At 38.4% G+C, this 19,560-nt stretch overlaps 2 protein-coding genes across 3 annotated transcripts in view; one reads left to right on the top strand and one right to left on the bottom strand.

The window, feature by feature from the left end:
- LOC145769144 (uncharacterized) overlaps positions 1–2,634 on the top strand; it is a 33,476-nt gene extending 30,842 nt beyond the window's left edge. The window contains exons 29-31 of the mRNA XM_082580736.1: positions 103–287; positions 516–694; positions 1,155–2,634. Coding sequence (XP_082436862.1) covers positions 103–287; positions 516–694; positions 1,155–1,219 — 429 coding nt within the window. The 3' untranslated portion in view covers positions 1,220–2,634. The remainder of the gene's footprint in view (positions 1–102; positions 288–515; positions 695–1,154) is intronic.
- A 2,778-nt stretch (positions 2,635–5,412) lies between these two features.
- On the bottom strand, positions 5,413–16,605 carry LOC145769709 (deoxynucleotidyltransferase terminal-interacting protein 1-like). Of its 2 annotated transcripts, none has more exons than XM_082581386.1 (14): positions 14,418–16,602; positions 13,446–13,622; positions 13,168–13,260; positions 12,835–12,964; positions 12,275–12,345; positions 11,344–11,403; positions 10,801–10,896; positions 9,324–9,382; positions 9,145–9,205; positions 8,712–8,783; positions 8,208–8,260; positions 7,882–8,021; positions 7,281–7,356; positions 5,413–6,848 (listed from the first exon to the last, which is right to left on the bottom strand). In XM_082581386.1, the coding sequence occupies exons 1-14, from the start codon at positions 14,523–14,525 to the stop codon at positions 6,671–6,673; spliced, it is 1,374 nt and encodes a 457-aa protein (XP_082437512.1). In that variant the 5' UTR covers positions 14,526–16,602; the 3' UTR covers positions 5,413–6,670. The 2 variants fall into 2 exon arrangements, with proteins under 2 accessions (XP_082437512.1, XP_082437514.1); XM_082581388.1 differs by having other exon boundaries at positions 6,711–6,848; positions 7,233–7,356; positions 14,418–16,605.
- Positions 16,606–19,560: the final 2,955 nt, after the last annotated feature.

Raw genomic sequence — 19,560 nt, 5'->3', positions numbered from 1 at the left:
ACTTCTTGCTTCAATCTGACTGTCCTTCTTGCATTGCTTCTTTATTGGGTGCGCCGCTTCATTGGTTGGTTTGAAGCTGATAAACTAATCATTATTTTGCAGGCACATATCCCACCCACCAGCCCCGCCACGAACGTACAGGCACAGTCCGGCACTAACATGGCGGCGACTCCTTCGGCACAGATACACCCCCCGGCACAAAACGCTGTGATGGGATCACACCAGAACTACTACCACCAACCCATCTTAGCCCACCCGTCAATGCACGGCCACATTATACCTAGCACGTACGTGTTGTAACACGTCCCACTTTTCGGTACCATATCATTTTGATCTCGCGCGCTTAAGTGACAACGAAACAGCTAATTTTAAACGTTTCACTTCACATATATCATAGTCACGTAATGCAGAAATGATTCCACTTGTATATTCCACTTCAAAATTTATCTCCACCGTGAACTTCTAGCTTTTAAATTTCCAGCTGAATAAAACTAAACTCGTTATCATATTTGTAGACTTCACGGATCGTACCCGACCATGCAGCCCCGCAACCCTCCTACCTACATGGTCCTGTCTAACGGAGCCCAGCAAATGTCGTCCAACCCGAATCCGCCCAGCCAGCATGGTTACATGCAACCAGTCGCTGCTGCCTCCTCTGCTACGGTGCAGCAACAGTATCCCGGCAGGCACCAGTGTGAGTAGGCAACGTTTGGTTTACTTCAAACTTCAAATCGCGTTTTTTGGCGTTATTTTAACGCTATATAATTTTTTCATTAAGTTTTCACTCAGCAGCTGTCTGCAGATAGTGGATGCGACCGTTTGATCGTGTCGTAAATGCTGAAGCAATTAGCTCCAAGCAAATCAGACCATCTTCTGCATGTTAACGTCAGGAGACGTCGGATCAATGTAAAAAATACGAACTTACCATTTGGATTCTCAACGACTTGGTGTTCTGATTTGGTTTTTGCTGTTCAACTGAACTGTTATGCTTTATTTTTTCTCATTTTCGCGGCCATTTGAAAGCTTGGTTTTGTCCGCACTGTGAAACTGACCTTAAATCAACCTTGCGGTTCGGACCGTTTGGCAGACGTGGAAGTTGTTGATTTTGAAAACCGATTGTATCGTTTCTCATCACAATGCTTGCTTTGTTGCAGACCAAAACCATCCACATCCTCCACAGATGGTGCAAGGCTACCAACAACCGCCAGCAGCAAACTGAAATCCCAGCCATTTCCAACCCAGCGATCTCCAATGCGAAGACAATAGTTTTTGAGAGCTGGGTTTGCAAAACCACCAAACTAAGGAAACGCCACAGGAACTGTTTCTCCCCCCCCCCCCCCCCCAGCAAAAGTTTTCATTTTTTATTCGGGCGACTGTAATTCAATGTTCAGACGGTAGCTTTTGCTCACGGCCATCGTTCCCTTTAAAATTCCTTGTTGATTGACACGAGCGGCCAAGGTCAAGTCGGATCATAGCAAGGTAGCAGCGTCTCAATCATAAACAATGATGGCTAGAGGGAAATAGAGGAAACACACAGGATCCAAAAGCTGCATCACTCCATGTCAGCTGCTTCGCATTTGAAGGATCGAAGACTTTTAAGTTATTGTTTTTTGTTTTTGTATTTTGAAACTGTTACTTTTTCTTTGCTACCTTTATTTTTCCAGCCAGCAAAAAAACGGGTTTATACATCGTTTCAGCATCGCCAGACGTTGAAAGAATGTAAATCAAGCTAATTTTTGCTGGCTGGGTTTGTGTTGATATTGTGATAAGTAATTTTGTTGGTTTTTTTTCTGCGGTTTGCATTTAGCGATATCGCTGCAGGTATTATTTGGACAGCGTTCTCTTCACCAAATCCGCGTTATGCGTCTAATATAAAGGTAGACAACAGAAAACATCTATGTTTTGGTTTGAATGCACTAATTGGATGTTTTTGGTCAAATTTTTTCACATTTGATCAAGTCTTTTCACATGACGGTTTTCGTGCAGCAAACCACTTTCTTGTCACATCGCTACGCAACAACTTTGCTTGGAAACTATCAAGCACAAACAAATGGTTTTTATCTTTGTTTAACGTTGCAGCAGAAGAATGCTTTTTCCTTTGGTTTAAAAATCCCGTATTTTTTCTTAATAAAACCCAGCCCGCCCGGGTTTTTATGGGCAATACGGGCTTTTTGGTAAAAAAAACATGTTTGATAGACAAAAGTGGGTTTTATCACGTAAAAACAACCTAAAAAAAATTTTTTGCGGAATTTGTTTGATTATGCATTTACGTGAAAAATCATTCTCCCAGGCAGTGGGTTGCTGGTTGCCAAGTCTGCTAAATGTAAAGAATTTTAATTCAAACATATAAATTCCTTTTTTTCTTTCTAGCAATAGTTGCGACTAAACTAATGCTAGAAAATATAACAATCTCGATGAAGATCCAAACTTTGCAGTATTTATTTCAGCAGTGTTTATTTGATATTTTTTGAGAAAAAGCTTTGTTCCATCACAGGTGTTGCCACAAATTTGTTGTTTTACAACTTTGAAGTTTTTCCAAATTGGAGCAGAAGACTAACTTTGTAGATCTAGCCATGTCCTTCAAAAAAAAAAAAACGTTTTTTTTATGAAAAAAGAAAAGAAAAAAACTCAGCCTACCCGGGCAGCTACCCTGCTACCCGCTACAACTCTGCTTTTGCTGCAACCGAACGTATTTTTTTTGTTTATTTTTATGAAAATTACAGCTCAGCGGTCGATTTTTAAAATGGAGACGATGTAATTTCACTTTAAGGAGACACTCCTGATGGAATATCAATTTCAACACCACCCAAAATAAATTGGTTGAAAAATGTTCTTAACTTGAAAAATACCCTACATATTATATATCTTTGGGAAGAGTATGAAAATTGCAATTAAAATATCAGGAGTGTCCCCTTAACGTCGTGCAGGTCACACTCACCTGCGCATACAACAATATCAAAGTAAGCCGTTCGTTCTCGCAACTGAAGCATAGTCTTCATGGTGCATGGTTTTTGTTCTTAAAAATGACATTGCTGTCTTCAACGAGTTAAACCCGATGAAAAATCTCTACTGTTTCACTTGCTTGGCCTCAACATCCGTATGCAAGCAACTTAAATTCACAGTTTGCTGAAACAGGTCACACCGCCAAAGCTGTTGCATTTCAAGCCTGCCACCTTATCACTTAGGTAAATAGCCTAGGGAAAACTATTGAATTTTTAAAGTTGATCTCAGAGCCGCTTTAAAGATGGTTCATTTCTGCTTTCATCGTTGAACTATCAAGTACCCTTGGTTACGGGGTAATGCATACGTTATTTCGTTTCGTTAATTACTCGCGTGTTATGTTCGTTAAACAACCGCACTGAAATAGTTTGAAGCATAGCGACCTACAGTATATAAACAGGCCATTCCAACGTGCAAGCTTCAAATTTGACTGGAGGCCGATCTGCAACGCTTAATGGCAGTCAAAATCGCAATTGATAGTTGGAGTAGCAGTTGATAAATATAGTCTTGGGTATATGTTGTGTGAACTTTTGTGTTATTGTTATCATGCGAATAATGAACTAAATTTTGGCACTTGTGCAGAAAATCCGAAAAGTTTTTACTGAAACACCGATAGATTTGTCATTTTTTAAACAAGAAAGTGAAAGTTGTAGGTTATTGTGATCACACTTCGACCATTTGGATTTTCAAAACTATCTTTTGAAAGAGATATAAAGTGCATTCGGTCTAGAGTTCAAAATCAAAATTACATCGGCCCCTAGTCATTGCTATAGGTTCGCACTTTGGCAGGCCTCGTGTGTCACTATGATTTGGGCATCCGCAAGTATCGTCTGTACTCCAACATAATTATGACCCGCAAGTTAATCAATTTCACAGGCAACGATATTGTCTTGTAATTTGCGACTCATTCTTGTTGCCCCATACACACGAAGTCTGCTGTGTTCGACACTCCGTTCAATTAATATTCATCTGTCGAGACTTCAGAGTTATGTTTTATCCACTGTTGAAGTTACCGCAGCTTAAGACATATCATCTGCGCAACAAAACATATTTTCTATGTTACCTTTTGAATGTCTTCTAGATGCCTTTAATTTCTAGGTTGCATTAAAGGTGCTCTTCGTGGATTTGTTTCCAGCTAATGCCCACGTGTGTTTTCCTATCTTAACATGTATTGCAGACTAGTTAATAACATAACAGTCGTTAGAAAATGGCAATTTTATCTGCCCAGATTCTTGTTTCAAGCCGCGCACACGCGAATTGAACTTTCGTTAGAATGAATTTGTATTTATTTTTCCCGTGTGTATTATTTGAAGCAATGTATTGTGATCATGCTGGCGTGGTAAGTTATGCCAAGGCATTGTTGTACGCTTCTTTCTGGATTGCTGGTTACGACTTTGATGCAAAACTTCCCAACACGTACTCTACTGAGAAAATAACAATCATCACCATGTGTGAAATTTTGTCGCATTGACTTTCACAATCCAATAACTTTGTTTCAAGCTGGCTAGTGACTATTTTACATTGTTTCAACATCTGAAAGCGTTGAAATGGTGTAAACATGTTTCATTTTGCCAGCGGCATCATGGTTGTACTGTAGTACACGCATCTATCCAGCTGTTTCATGACTCTTTTACTCTATATTCATCTACTGCTCAAACACAGGCTTTTGTGTATTTACTATAAGTAGGCTACAAAAGTTAGCTAATTTCGTTGTTAGCAGCTCCTGTAATTTAAAATTTGATGCATCCAAGTCGTGTTAGTCTTCAAATCTCCCTCATTGTCTTCTTTCTGTGTTGCTTCAAGCAGTGAAGAAAGAAGTGCCGACCACGTTTGGTAAAACTGCATTTTCCTGTGTCGATTTCTGTTAAATGAACTTGTTTCGCCGTCTACCAATTTATTTTTATGTGTGTGATGAATTCCTACTTACAGGGAGCTCTATCACAGCTCACGTTCTTCGAAGCAATTTGCCTTAATCGAAGCGTTTTACTCAAGTCCACCGCCATTTTTGTGGATCAACTCGACTTTTTTTGATCCGCTGAAAAAATTGTGACGTTTTTTTCGATTAAGATTTCAGCTAAAACGTTTTCGATTTTTTTTTCAAAGCTGTTTCAACAAGTTTGCTCTTATCTTTGTTTAACTTAGCCAGTTGGCATAAAGTGTTCGCCCTAAGCTTTTGGGATGTGAACGTAAACCGGCATTGCAAAATGCGAATTACACGCTTTTGCAAGCATTGTAAATCTTGCAATTGTCGATCCAATTTGGCAAAAAATGTTACGCGTCTGTTTGTAGTTTCAAAAAATGACTTGTTTTCGGTCTAACAAAGTTAGAGACCCTCTCCATCAGACAAATGGTTCAATGAACTGTTTTAGTGTGGACGTTTTAATCAGGGGCTTTTAACTTTTTTGCTTCGAATTGAGAGTACTCTTGCCCAAGATACACCACACTTCCAACCAGCTTTTTTTCAAGGCAAAAGTGGAGAATTCCTTTCCGATCTGCCTAACTCTACAGAACGAATGTGAATTTTTTATTATGGAATATTAGCTTTTCAATATATTTACATAAAAATAAGACATGTATCTAAACGTACAACAATTGACTTAGAACTAATTTTTTATTGGATTTGATAAAACTACTCGAATTTGGACACAAAAATATGTAAAATAAACTCAAAGCAGCCATATGTTTGTCTGGTTTTCTTCGTGATCGTGAATTATTTTCATGGGTAGAAGATCTGGTTTTGGCAGGTTTCTTGACACACTTGCATGTTGTGAGACTTCTATGTAAGCCGTAGGGTTTTAACCACAGCTGAATCTACTGTTGCTTGCATGAAATACTGACTTGGATAGGGCAATTCTGTTGAGATATTTATTGCTTGACAGCGAAGCTTACGACGGTGCAGCTAAGCTTCCCAAGTTACACTTCCATTAATGTTGGTTGAAAAAAAGTCTGTTCATTATTGACGAAACATTGCGATGGTTCAAAATACCAACACGAAATGCGCCGCAACAAACTTTGACTCAATTCTATTTCATATGACGACGATACGCTGGCTAACCTGCGGTGTCACCAACAAGTTGATAATAACAAAGGCGACACTGGAATAGCGATTTCAAAGCACTAACATCGATGCCAACCAAGTTGACAGGTGACGTCATACGGAGATGAACAAGCGATATTTGAACTTGCAGGCACCGATAGTGCGGTTGCCTTTGCAGACAAATGTTATTTTTACGAAAAGAAACATAGGAGGTATGGAAGCGACACTAAATACATAACAGCAAGATGTAGCTTTTTTGCTCCACCCTTTACAACACACGGTCAGCCTCACTAATAAAAAAAAGCGAAAGATGGCGCGATAAACAAGTTTGGTATGAATCTAAAAATAAACGCAACTTTCCATATTGTCTCGGTGCGCGGCAGCGGTCTAAAACAAACACTTTCTGTTCGTAGGATTTGTACCAATTTGTAGCATTCTATGAGACTTGAAGCGGTTAATGGGCTTTCTCCTGAGCAATCCATTCACTCTGAGCATGCGCAAAGCGCCTAAACGGTAGAAAAGCATTGAAGCGCAATCAGTTTACACTTTCAGCAATATAGCATGAGCGTCGCTCGGAAAGTTTGATATTTTTGGCTGACAATTCAATGGCATTTGCATTGATCACAGCGACGTTCAGTTGTTGATATCATTGTCCGATGCCATATCTCCAGAGGAACTGTCGGATCTGTTGCTGCTGCTCTCCATGACGGGTCGAAGCGGGGAAACAGCTATTGTTGTTATGCCCATGCCGAGTTCGGGCGACAACGACGCAGCGCTAATAGCGGCAGCAGCCATCTGGGCGGCTTGTCGGCTGCAAGAAAAGGATTCATTTTTTAAAACTATTTTTTTAAGATTTAACAGCAACAGTAAATTACAGATCACAAAATGAAGTGACACAAATTACAAAGTAGAAAAAACCCTAATGGGTGGAATAATTCAGGCAACAACGCTTCAATATGACGTGAAAACTTCATTCTATCAAACTGCCTGCCAGACCAGGCCTGCGACGGTGGTTCAAAGCCTCCATAATATGCAAAACTTCTAGTGTTAATCTTTCAGAGAGACTTTTTCAGTTGGAGGATAAAGATTTCTAACAAACAAATGGCATGGAACAGTCAGCTGCGTATTAAATTTACAATATTTGACAGTAAGATACACAAGGCAAGCATAGAAATAAGTTGCATTCATTACAAACCATGATCATGACTGGAATCTCCTTAACTACAAAACACAATGTAATTACATCGTCCTGTTGTTTGGTTGCTTTATTGGAGGATCAGATAACGGCGATGTGTAAGACAGGGGTCTGGGTGGTAAATCTAAAGTTGAAAAGTAAGTCAATTCGAATCCAGGTAATTGTGTAATTTCAATGAGCACAAAACCGAACTAAATGCGTATTTCTGCACTTAGTTAGTTGCAGAGGTCAGCCTTGGCGACTTAAGTTAATACTGCAAAGCGACCAAAGACTAACAAAAGTAAAAATGTTTCCATACCTGAAACCAAGCATCGGAGAATGAGAACATAAGGTTCTCATTATACTAAACCTTTGGCACTGGCGAGAGCAGGGTGGCTAATTCTTTTTTCTCGGCTGCTTTCCCTTCAGTAACTACGTTCACCTGATTTATTACACCCTGGGTAGAGGTGAGCAATGTTTGCCGGGAGCCGAACCAGGACCTTATCATTGGAAAGCGAGCGCATTATCCGCTGTACCAACTCATCGGTAGCGAGACGAGCCTACAAGCAACTGCACCACTCATACCTTTTCCAAGTTGCGTAGTTTCTATCTCATGAAAGCGGATTAATTGTTGGGAGATTTTGTCATTTTTGCAGACAGTCCTTACTACCTGGGATTGAATGTTTGGCGCTTCCTAGCTTTCCAACCCTCAAAATCTTTTCCTGGACCATACACTTCCGCATCTTCTCCAACACAAACTCGGGAAGTTTGAAGAATTGAAGCTCCTCAGGCATGGTACCTGGACTGTCTCTGTAAAAATGCCGAGAAACTGTGAATTGGCGAACTCCAACAAAAAGCACTAGCCTAGAAGAGTCATTGCTCTTAGAATCTTGAAACCGCCTCGCCTGTAGCCTCTAAAAAGGGTTGAAAATGAAACGCCCATTCAACAATCTATCAACATACAAACAAATCTCGCTGTGTGCCAGTTTCACTCACTTGTACTCGGTTTCAAAGAGCTGCATGACGTCATCGGCCAACATCAGAAACGTCTGTGAAATGGAAGTGGTGACAAACAAGATTAACACACTTGGAAAGCGAGATCATCAGCCATAAAAGAGCGTGAGTAAAATCAAACATCAAAATTGTGCCTTTGAAAAAACCGTACCCAGTTGTGTTACACGTTGTAAAACATGTTCACAGCAAAAACTAAGTCAATAAATCAACAAGTGAATAAAAAAATAACAGTTAACCTCTCAAGTACATGTAGCTCCACACAGAGTGAAATTTACATGCCTTTTGACGTCAAAAGGCATGTAAATTTCACTCTGTGTGGAGCTACATGTACTTGAGAGATTAACTGTTATTTTTTTATTCACTTGTTGATTTATTCATATCAGTTTGTATCCTCTGTGGATCCTTCTCTAGTATCATGGGCCAATCCTATAGATGTTTGCTGGTACACCCCTTCATTTTCTTTGAATTTCAATAAATCAAGCTTACGTTTTTTCCTCCAGTTGCCGCCATGCAGTTATTTTTAACCATCCATTTCTTGTCGTCATGATCACCAGCATACTGAGAAAGACGAACAAATTGTAGAAAAAACACCGATGATCTGTCAAACGTAACTAACTACTGTACTTTATGTGAATAACCTATTAAAAGTAAGGCAGGTTTGGCCATTATCGTACACAGAAAAACAGCATTTTTTTTAATCCGGTGTGACCAAAGACATTTGATTTACATGCTGAGTTCCGGGCAGAAAAAAAAAATGAAATACTACAACCCATGTCGATATGCTACGAACCAATTAAACCAAACAGCACTATGTGCAGTAATAATATTGTGCAAGACATGTACGACTATACAAACAAGTAACTTGAGCTAACACATAGCTTGTATAACAGTTCTTCAACAAATCAATAACCAGGAGCACCTTAAACAAGTCCGGGTGCTTCATATAGATTCTGCCTCTGGTGGCTCCAAGACCAAGCGCTCTGTGGAGAAACAAAGATGAAGTGACTGTAGATCAACTCAACGGATCGCAGTGAACTACAGTTTTGACACAGTTTCAAACTTAATTGCCGAACGAGTCCAAAATTCACGCTCACCAACCTGTTCGCTTTTGTTCCCATCACAAATTCTGTGTTGACCGACAGACGAGACGGATCCCACTGAAAAACAAAACTTTTGACGCCAAGGCTCGTCCTAACCTCGTCGACTAGACCGCCCCTAGTTATTACGACTGCTTAGTGGAGGTTTTGAATACATTAGGGGTGTCCAAAATTTTCCCCAGGCAGGTCAAGTTTGATAATGCGGAAGAGCCCGCGGACCAACAATATCTGATAATCTTGTTATGCTCAAAGATGCATTATATAGTAACATTTCATTTCATATCATTTTCATATACAACAAAGTAATATGCAGGTTTAAATATCTTCTTAGTCACATATCACCCAATGTGATAAGTTAGGATATCAGTTATCTGCTTTATCTAAAATTTTTGTAAAACTCAGCTGTGTTAATGTGGAGGATGAAACTGACGTCTTGATTTGAATACCCAGGTCAAACTTGGTTCGAGGTTAGTGATGGACATTTGGACAAGCGTAAGTATGTTCAGCCGAACAAGCCCAACATTTTCTTTGCAAACTTTTGCATTTCTGGAAATTTATTTTTAACCAGCTGCTGATAAAAAAAAACACACACAAAGGAATTGTGTTGGCAGTGTTGCTGTCGACTTCGGCACTCGGCGTCGCAGTGAAGCTCAATTAGCTGCAGGTGAGCTGGAACCTCATCAGGGTTCACGCAGAAAAAAGTGAATAGTTAGCAAGTCCTTTTCAATTACGGCAAAATCCCGACAGCGAACGTTGAATTCGTAAGCAAGGAATGAATGCTCGCCTATTACTCATTTCTATACTCTTCGGGACTCCTTCGTTTGAACCTTCTTTGCAACTCCAGGGGTCGAGGGGCTTTGCCTTTTACCACCCTTGGGCAGTGGCGGCGACGCGGTCTACATCTTTGGGCAGATGTCGAGCAGCCACTGAATTGATTCGTCATCCAGTTCTCGCAGATCACGTACACCATTTGGCGCATGGTAAATGACGCAGTTACAGATGATGTGGTCTGCGGTTTGTTCCTCCTTGCCACACTCACAAATCGCGGGATAGCAATAGTTGATTTCGCAATTATGACGCAATAATGATTCTAACTTTTGTCTTGTCTGTAAGAAAATGTTGTCTTAATCAATTTTTTTAATAATGCAAGTTGAACTGGTATGATTTCTGAGAGTCCGCGGGCCGTAAATAACACATTGTGAAACAACAAACGCGGGCCATACAAAAAGTATCGCGGGTCGGACTTTGGACACCCCTGGAATAGACAGTAGCGGATCAACATGCACTGGCGAGACAACTAGCTAACACGACCACTGACTGAGGATCGGTTGGTGGTCGGAATATCGGGATTCACAGTAATTACACCATGAAAGCAAATAAAGCTGGAGAAAAATATTGTGATATTTGAGGAGGCTACCGTACACCATGAAACGAACAAGTAGTTGACAGAGTCCAAGTTATATATAGCAAACTCTTACATTCTCGATCTTTTTCCTAACGATTTCTTTGGTGTTTCTATGAGGGCTGCCATATCTCCTTGGCGGCATTAGCGGGGCTGTATTCTTTGGTCGTTTCTGGAATGAATCAGTTGCACAAGCAATGAGCTTGTTGAACATTAGCATTGGCAGGAATGTATATTTTTGTAGTCACAAAAAATAACTAATAACAACGTTAATCGATAAGCTTCTGTTAAATAACAATGTTTAATTTTGTGATTAAAGGGGTGAAAAATATGTTGAATTAAAGAGGAAAACGGAAGCATGAGGGGAAGTTTGGAAGAGAAAAAAGCCGCAAACCAGGCGAGACGCAAAAAAAAACAATTGCAGAGATCTTCCGACCTATTTCGCCCAATCACGGAAATAATAGGCTACTTAAGATCTTTCTTTTTGATATTGATGGAACGAAAATATTATTTTTGATATTGACATTCCAACCAGCAAATCAGTATTATTCAGCACACATCTGTACACGTTGAATCATCGTCAAAAGCACCAAATTGTTGAATGGAATTGCACTCTTACCTTCGGTATCGGACTTAAAGATCTCCGTTGGGTGATATCATGCTGACCGTCCTTTAGTCTCTGTGGAGTTGCAACACATTATGACGTAATTTCATTAGTACGGAATACACGACTCCAAACCTTGGCCAGGCTTAAGCAAGGAATATGACGCTCGATGACTAATTCTGGGTTTTTTTGCGCGCAGACTTTTCGGTCATTTGTCCAAAATGACTTGAAAAAATTCGGTCATTTTTTCTGATGAAAGTATTTCCTTTTTGACCAAATTGACTATATAGTTTTTCGGACATTTTGACCGAATTGACTATATTTTTTTCGGACATTTTTCTAAAAAATCGGTCAATGACCGACAAATCACCGAAAAAAAAAAAACCTATATCATGCACGAATCATAGACCGCAAAAACAATATCTGAAAAAAATGAGTGTTCGCAAACTAGTAAACAGTTTCAAAGAAATGCTTTGTGTGTTTCTCCATTAGTTTTGTGGAGCGATTAGTTAAAATGACAGCAACCTTGAACAAACAAAAAATCACATAAAATAAAAATATCGTAATGAGAATTGCAGTAATTTATGCCCAAGCTGGCAACACAGTGTTACAGGATTGATTGAGAATTTAACTCTGAGTGCCAACTCAAACAACTCATTTTTTGTTTCCGAATAAACGTATTCTTGTAAAAATCAAGCTTGAGTTCACTCATGAATTCAATTTGTTTGGAAATAAAATAAAAATAGTTTGGATAACTTCAATGAAGTCCCCATTAACTTTAAGATTGATATGGTAAACTTTGTACTTGGGTAATTTTGTCCCAAGCTAAGTTGAAGACAACAGAAAACGACTGAACTCAAATTTGAATGCAAACACAAATCGATAGGGTTTGCATCCCATCTCAGTCATTCAGACCAACAAAATCAAGTTAAGAGCAGATACATACTCTTTGCCATGGGAAGTCAGGACTGGCTGCTCGCCGCTTTCCATGGATCATTCGGTTGGGAATGCTCGACACTGAAAGATGAAAAATTGTTTCGAAAAAAACTGTGCAATGTCAATCAAATACTGGCAAATTAAAATTATTTTTGTGATTAAATTCAGGGTCGTAGACCATCTGAGTGGCTGAGCGATTTGCACATGTCGCTGAATCGATGACTCCGGTTCGATTCCAGGCCATTTTGTGGCAATAATTTATAAAATAGTATATACCATTCTGTCAGGACGTTTTAATGAACTTCAGTAATTTGACAATACGGCTATCAGCCACTATCTAATAATGAAACATTACACTATTTCAAATTAATATCGCACAATTTTAATATCACGCATTAAGTCAAGAAAAAAATACAAACGTCTGTATAGGCATCAAAGGATTTAAGACTATATGATACACATGCTGTTATCAATGCACACAAACTTTTAGAAAACTGCAGACCTACTTATTTTTAAATGGGTAAAATATAACAGATGTTTATAAAGCAAGCATTGCAGTCATCTTTATACCTTGATTACTTAGCTTGTTTGAAGAGGAAACGTTGGTATCATTAGTCTTGCTTTTAGAACTTTCAGCACTTTCCTTGACATTAAAAAGTGTCTTAGCATTGCTCAAAGATTCTTGGCAAATTTCAGCAACCTGAAATCAATATTTTGTGTTTTTATCTAAACACAGGCATGCTTGTAGCACCTGGACAAATAATATGACTACTACCACCAGTGCACAGGAGAAAAAAAACAATAAACCAAAGCAAAACATAAAAAATCACGTCTGGTTTAGTAAAAGTAATGAGATATCTGTATAGGCTAGTGGAGATCTACGATACATAAAAATTGTCATACCATTGTATCCACATTTAGGTTGGTAGATGAAGATGAAAGAAATGGCTCTCTAGACATGTTTTCACAAACATTTTCAGCAGCTTCTCTGAACACCTGTAAATATAAACGATCATAAAATACTAATAAAATATACATATCTGATTGCTAAAACATGTAAATTAAATTTTTACTTTGTTATTTAAAGCCTCAATGGCATAAATTATGGTTTCATATAACGTCTCAAATTACTACAATTGTATTTCTTAACTTTTACAAGAAAGCAAAACATACAAACTCACCAATATGTATTTTCTGAAAACTTCAACAATGTCGTGGTTAATAGCTGGCTGCAAGACACGCCGCAACAGCTGCATAGATTTGTTGGCATTTGCTCGGCAAACAGGTGAAGCACCCAGATGGCCATATTTTACTCTTATATGATGAGGTTGTTCCAGATGATAAACACTGAAAGGTTGCTGTGGAAAAAGTCATTGACATAAGCTTGATTTTAGAGCTTACTGCAACTGCAAAAATTCTTCTTTGGTAACCTATTCATTGGACAAATGCCACAGGTGTGGTTTCTCAAACATGTCCAAAATTGTCCATAATGCGTTAGGATGCATGCTTGTTAACATTGAATTGTTGTGTATATGCAGCATGCAGTATGATTGTTTGTGTAACAGGTCAAAAATCTGAACTCCTAGTGACAAAAAGAATGTTCCAATCTGCAAGGTTTCATTCGTAGATTCTTTCATTAGATTTTCTGTGAGATTCCTAGATTTAGTTTTCAAATATAGCACAGGCAGAATATTTATTGTGCAGGATTGTAAAAAAAAGATGGTTAAGTTTGAAGTTGTACTGATGAGGATTGAGGATGAGTGGTTAAAAACAGCTGGCCCCCACTAAACAGTTCTTACGGAATACGGATGACCACGATTAAAATAAGTTAATATTAAAATACGCTTAAAGGTATATACAATACATATATACAAAAAAAATTCAAATTTTTAAGGCCAATTTAGTTAAAAACACACTGGCAATAAAACATCATAATTATGCTTAATGATGAGGTAGAATGATGTTGTTTCAAAGCATAGAAATTATGTTCAAAGTTGTGCTCACTTCATCTAAGCAGAAGATGAATTACTGAGCTTATGAAATGGGGCCATTTGTTACTAGGTATATTCATCCCAAACAAATGAGCTACAGTAGTTTTTCAATAAAGCTGATTACAAACTGCAAAATTACTGTATAGCAGATAGATCACATACCTTATGGTCAAGAGTAGTGTCTGGAATGTGATCATCTTCAGTATTGTTTAAGCCTTGAGGCCAAAAAGTCTTTGAACAATATCCAGATGGTACAAACGTTTCCACCATGTCTCCAAATGCGAGTAACAAATATGCCTATGCAATTCTTCAAGACTAGAGCCTAAACTGGAAAGGCAAATTGGGGTTTGGAGAGGTGGAGTTGACAAATCACAAGACCTCCCCTCTGTACAAGCCACACCATGGTATAAAGCAGGGATCAGCTAAATTGATGGCACAATCCTAAAAAATAATGCTAAATCTTTGCGACCTAACGATCACTTTGGAAGCATAATTTTTTTATGAAAATTGCTGACTAGATGACTGATATAGATCAACTGATGCTGAAGGTGCCATTTTATTTATTTTTTATTATTGTACAGTAGCGCACTATTCTCGCAACAGACAAAATAAAAGTTTTCTCTCTCTTTAATTGAATATGATATATATATTTTAAGACTATTGTGCGAAACTTAGCAAATGATGGTAACATATTTATTTTAACCATTGAGGTTTATGGGCTTTACGTTTAAAATACAACAATTACAACATTTAAGCAAAACGGACACGCAATAGAAAGGCTTTCTTGCATTCTTGTGAAGATTTTAGTGGAAATCTGAAATTATTTACAAAAGATTAGGCTTACCTAACAATAATATCGATTGCTGGTGCTGTACTTTTATGTTTGTAGATATTAACAGCAAATGCAATACTCCATAATCAACACGACACGTCGCAAAAGGGGATGAGAGCTTCATCAACACCATCATCTACCAGCTCATCCATTCCATCACCCACCAGGACAAGAAACAATAACTTAAACTGGATATCAAACCTCAATCGTCTTAGGCTACCGTGTGATGTGCAGTCTAACCATAGAAAGAGCTCAACACCTGCTCTCCTGGGCCACATTGAAACGGGCTTTTGCCTGAGGATGGGTTTCTTTTATGTCCGGTTTCTTTCTCCATCCTATTATTGTTATTATTATTATGACTGCTCATTAGGGTGCCACAGGCGCCCCTCAAAAATTAAAATTGCGTCCGATACACCTGAACTTTTTTTTATATGTGACACTTAGTAAAAAAAGCATGTGTGAGAAATTTCAATAAGTTTTGATAAAATTTGGACGTGCAGATTAGGTTTAAAGTTGTTAAAGGTAAATTTTCACAATTTCAATAGTAAAACCCTCTCTAGATCATCAAAACTCAGACATTTCTTCTCAGTTACGGAGTATTTGAACTTCGAACACTTTCTGGTAAACTTACTTACTAATTTACAATCGTACATACCATGTGTCAATTGTATATGTTCAACAATTTATAAAAAATGCCTAAAAATATGAGGTTTCATGCATTATAAAAAAGGATCCATGTAAAGAAAATGCCTATTGAGATGAAATTACTACAGCATTTGAAGAATCAAAAGTAGGCTACATTCATAAACTAATCGTTTTTGTTTATTGAAAACTTTTTGGTCTTTGAAGATCAAAATCTCAGCTATGTTTGTACGGAACTTGGACTCAAAAACAAAAATTTGGATCTTTACACACTAAACATAGTCAGTAAAAACGTAACACAGAAAGATAAACACAAAGCAGAATGCTTAGAGTCCAGACATCCACTACTTAACAACAAAACCACAATAGCGTAAAATTTATGGAGGCCTACATTTATTTTAACGCTTGCAATAATAGTGAAATGGTAAGGTAAAATGGCAATTAATAACACACAACTATCTAGTATCTAATTACAAAGTAAAATGCAGCATAATAGGCTACTGGTATGCTATGACAGGCTGCAAATAATGCTGATTGCAACGTTGTGTAAGCTGACAACACTTTATGGAGTTATACAGTCAGTACTTTGACAATTACATGGTTAAAAACCATGTACCCTCAGACTGTAGTTGTCGAGTACGTTGATTAGGTAATACCTTCCTCGCATTTTCGACTACTTGGAGAATGTTTTGGTAGCGTTCTTCAAGGTTTGAAGTTGACAAAGAAGTCATGGGCCAACTTGACGCCTCGCTCAGCGCATCATTAACGACTCTGAAAGCATCAACTTTCTTTTTCGCCTCAACATATGTAAACCACCATGATACATAGAAATAAACTGTAAATTGTAGAAACCTCTTTAACTATTCGAGTTGAGATGCTTTCATGATGGCATTTTTTGGGGCAATTTATGAATTTTGTCTTGTAAGAGCACAATTTTCAGTGAATATATAAGTTTGCTCATCCACCTGGCTCTGTGTAATGCACCAGGTCTTTGGAGAGACACATCCTTACTGGTAGGTGGCTCAATGTTTAAGTACAATTGATACAAATTCAAAAGTTTTAATTAGTCGCTTCTTAAAAATTTGGATGATTCTGGATGGAGCTTCATCTGATTTATCAGCTCAGACAATTCTTCCCGCTTGCTGGCAAGCAGATCAATTTCCTCGTGCAATTTTGATGTATGAAGACAACCTGATGCGCTATCAGAAGAGTTTGAAAATTGCTTTTAAAGCGTTGAAATATGGAAATGTTGGGTCCACTGCTGCTTTCTACTTTGAGTTCTTCCCAAACATGAGTCAGTATTATCTCCCCAATATGATGCCTGCATGCTGCCCAAAGTAGGCCTTTTCCAAGATGATCTTGTATTTGGATACAGGCAGTGCTGTATTTGAGGGTATACGGCGATATACGCAGTATACTCTCTGCTTTTTCGAGCAATTATGGTATACCCTCTGGTTTTCCAAAGAGAGTGCTTATGCTATCCTTACTGATTCTTGACAACTACTAACTAACTACTTAACCATTTGAGGACCAATGGTACCTGGGTGTACCATGAACTTAATTCCGTACTCGTATAATTTTGATGTTGATAATTCATGTTATGGTAAAATAAAGACTATTTTGTAAGTTGTGTATTATTTATCATTTTGGAAAATCTGACAGTATACCCTGTGCTTTTTTTACGAATACAGCACTGGATACAAGCCGCAGTTTTGTGGCCTGTATTGCTACTTGTGGTGTCAAACACCATTGCAGCAAGACATGCAGTACAGTTCCAATTGTTTAACAATTCCATGCTTGCATTGGCTATTTGCTTTCCGTTTGAATCGGATGTTTGTGCAGGCAAATAAGGAACACCAAGCAGTTTTGAGCCTCCAATACCTGATAGTAATATCGGAAGCCTTTATAGTCCAGTCGTTGAAGCGAAAAAAAGGGCAGAACCTTGACTTAATTGGTGTAAAGCTGAAACTTTGCACATTGTTGCTGTTGATTATGTACATTGACCAAAAAAAAATCCCCGTGAAAATCTTTTGGTGAAAAAATGTTATCCGCCTTTTTCGAAATCCGCCATTTTTTTTCTCGAATTGGCGGATAAACAAAATTTGAATATTTTTCCGAAGTATCGTCATACTACGGCTTCTTTAAAATATGATATAATATTTGTCACAATTAATTAGCAAGTAGGTACTCAATAACAACTATATTTTGACTTTAAACAAAGTGACATTAACAAAATATTATATAATAGCCTACGCTAATGTAGAATAGTTCAAAAAACGATAAATTTGTTCACTTATAGTCAGGTCAATATATGGTTTGATTCCTACAAAAGGTTTTCCAACGGTTTTTTTCTAGTATTTATCATCAAGATTAATATATTAAAAATCTAGGAGAATCAGAGCACCGGAAAGTTGTCATTTTCAAGATGGCCGCAAAAACAGTATAATGACAATAATTCACTTAATATTCATGCTAGAGCTCTAATTCTGGCGTCTATCCCTAGGTTTAAGGTGGTAAGGAATTCATTAAAACAATTCAAAATGAAATTAACTAATTAGTTTAATGGAAAGACTTAGGCCTATATGAAACAAAACTAATAGTGAAAGACTGACAGTACAAGAATCGCAGACCACTTATTAAGTTATTTACATTCAGTTGCTTAATAAGTCCTGGTCATCATCTTCATCCAGTAATGACTGATTGTACGTATTGTCACAGGTATCAAGTTGCACTGTCCACATGCTGAGGTACAGGGTAGATTATTCTGCCTACACCTGGCAGTGCTACAGGCAGTTGTACAGTTGCAGTGGATAATCTGTAAGACGGAAACTGGGTCCGCATTCATGTCCGACTCTGTTGTCACAAACTGACTGCCTTCCAGTTTCCAACCCCACCCGCAAGTTTCCATATCACTCTCCTGTCCTAGCCAGACCATTATTTGGTAGTAAACCCTTAGACAGTGAAATTTTGTTGATGACTCAGTAGGTGGTACAAATGATTGGGAAGAGACTACTTTTTTTCTTAGTAGCCTACTCTGTAGTGCAATGACGAGAGCGAATCCGTCCGCGTGCCCCCAAAAATCACAGCCATCGCTTGACAATCTTTGTTCACAATGGATGCTGCTGTCTGCTATGGAAGAAGGAGGTAATTGGCACATCAGTCTTTCAGAATAGCATCACCCTTTACCAGCTTGTGAAAGACAGATTTTCTTACCCACACCACAGATTCTTGATGTTGTGTCACATCCAGTGTAGGCATGTAGAAAAAGTAACTGGGAACATAATTCTTCACCCATCACCATTTTCAGTTCGTTTATATGATACACTTTGTCAGCGTTTTCCTTGTCGGAACGGAAATATAGATCTCTGTTTACTTGTTGCGCATAATGAAGAAGCAGGACCAACAGAGCTGTGTCTTCTCCAATCAACGTTGTCGAGTGTGACACTGCACTAAGAACAGCAGCCTTCACAATCGGAACATCAGCATCCCCTGGGGCATTGATCACTTCGCAGCCTTTAGGCTACCCCAAAGTGTTTTACTGATCGAATAGGTCTATCTTCTTTTTTTTTTATTCATGTTCATGTACATTAACGTTATCCTCGGCCACAACACCATTCACAATATTCCTCAGAGGGTTTGATCTTGAGAAAAAGGTACATAACCAGCCAGTGATGTCTTCTGCGCTTCATTGGCAAAGCGGAGTTGCATGATTTCAATCCTAGTCTTCTCTGTGATGTTGAGTTGTGATATGTTGTGCCTTGGAATCATACGGTTTGCTTTATGACCCGGTGTCAAGGCAGCAATCATTCCCATCCCGTGGAAAGTCCCCTT

Source organism: Aplidium turbinatum, chromosome 4, assembly GCF_918807975.1.
Source record: "Aplidium turbinatum chromosome 4, kaAplTurb1.1, whole genome shotgun sequence".
Classification (NCBI taxonomy): Eukaryota; Metazoa; Chordata; class Ascidiacea; order Aplousobranchia; family Polyclinidae; genus Aplidium; species Aplidium turbinatum.
This window is presented reverse-complemented; position numbering and strand designations above follow the sequence as displayed.

Bases quoted from the DNA above. Each gene is read 5' to 3' on its own strand.
- LOC145769709 (XM_082581386.1), bottom strand. From the start codon at position 14,525: ATGGTGGAAACGTTTGTACCATCTGGATATTGTTCAAAGACTTTTTGG. The intron at 13,623-14,417 runs GTATGTGATCTA...CTTTTTCCACAG, and splicing joins ACACTACTCTTGACCATAAG to CAACCTTTCAGTGTTTATCA. The intron at 8,022-8,207 runs GTGAGTGAAACT...GCATTTTTACAG, and splicing joins CTCTTTGAAACCGAGTACAA to AGACAGTCCAGGTACCATGC.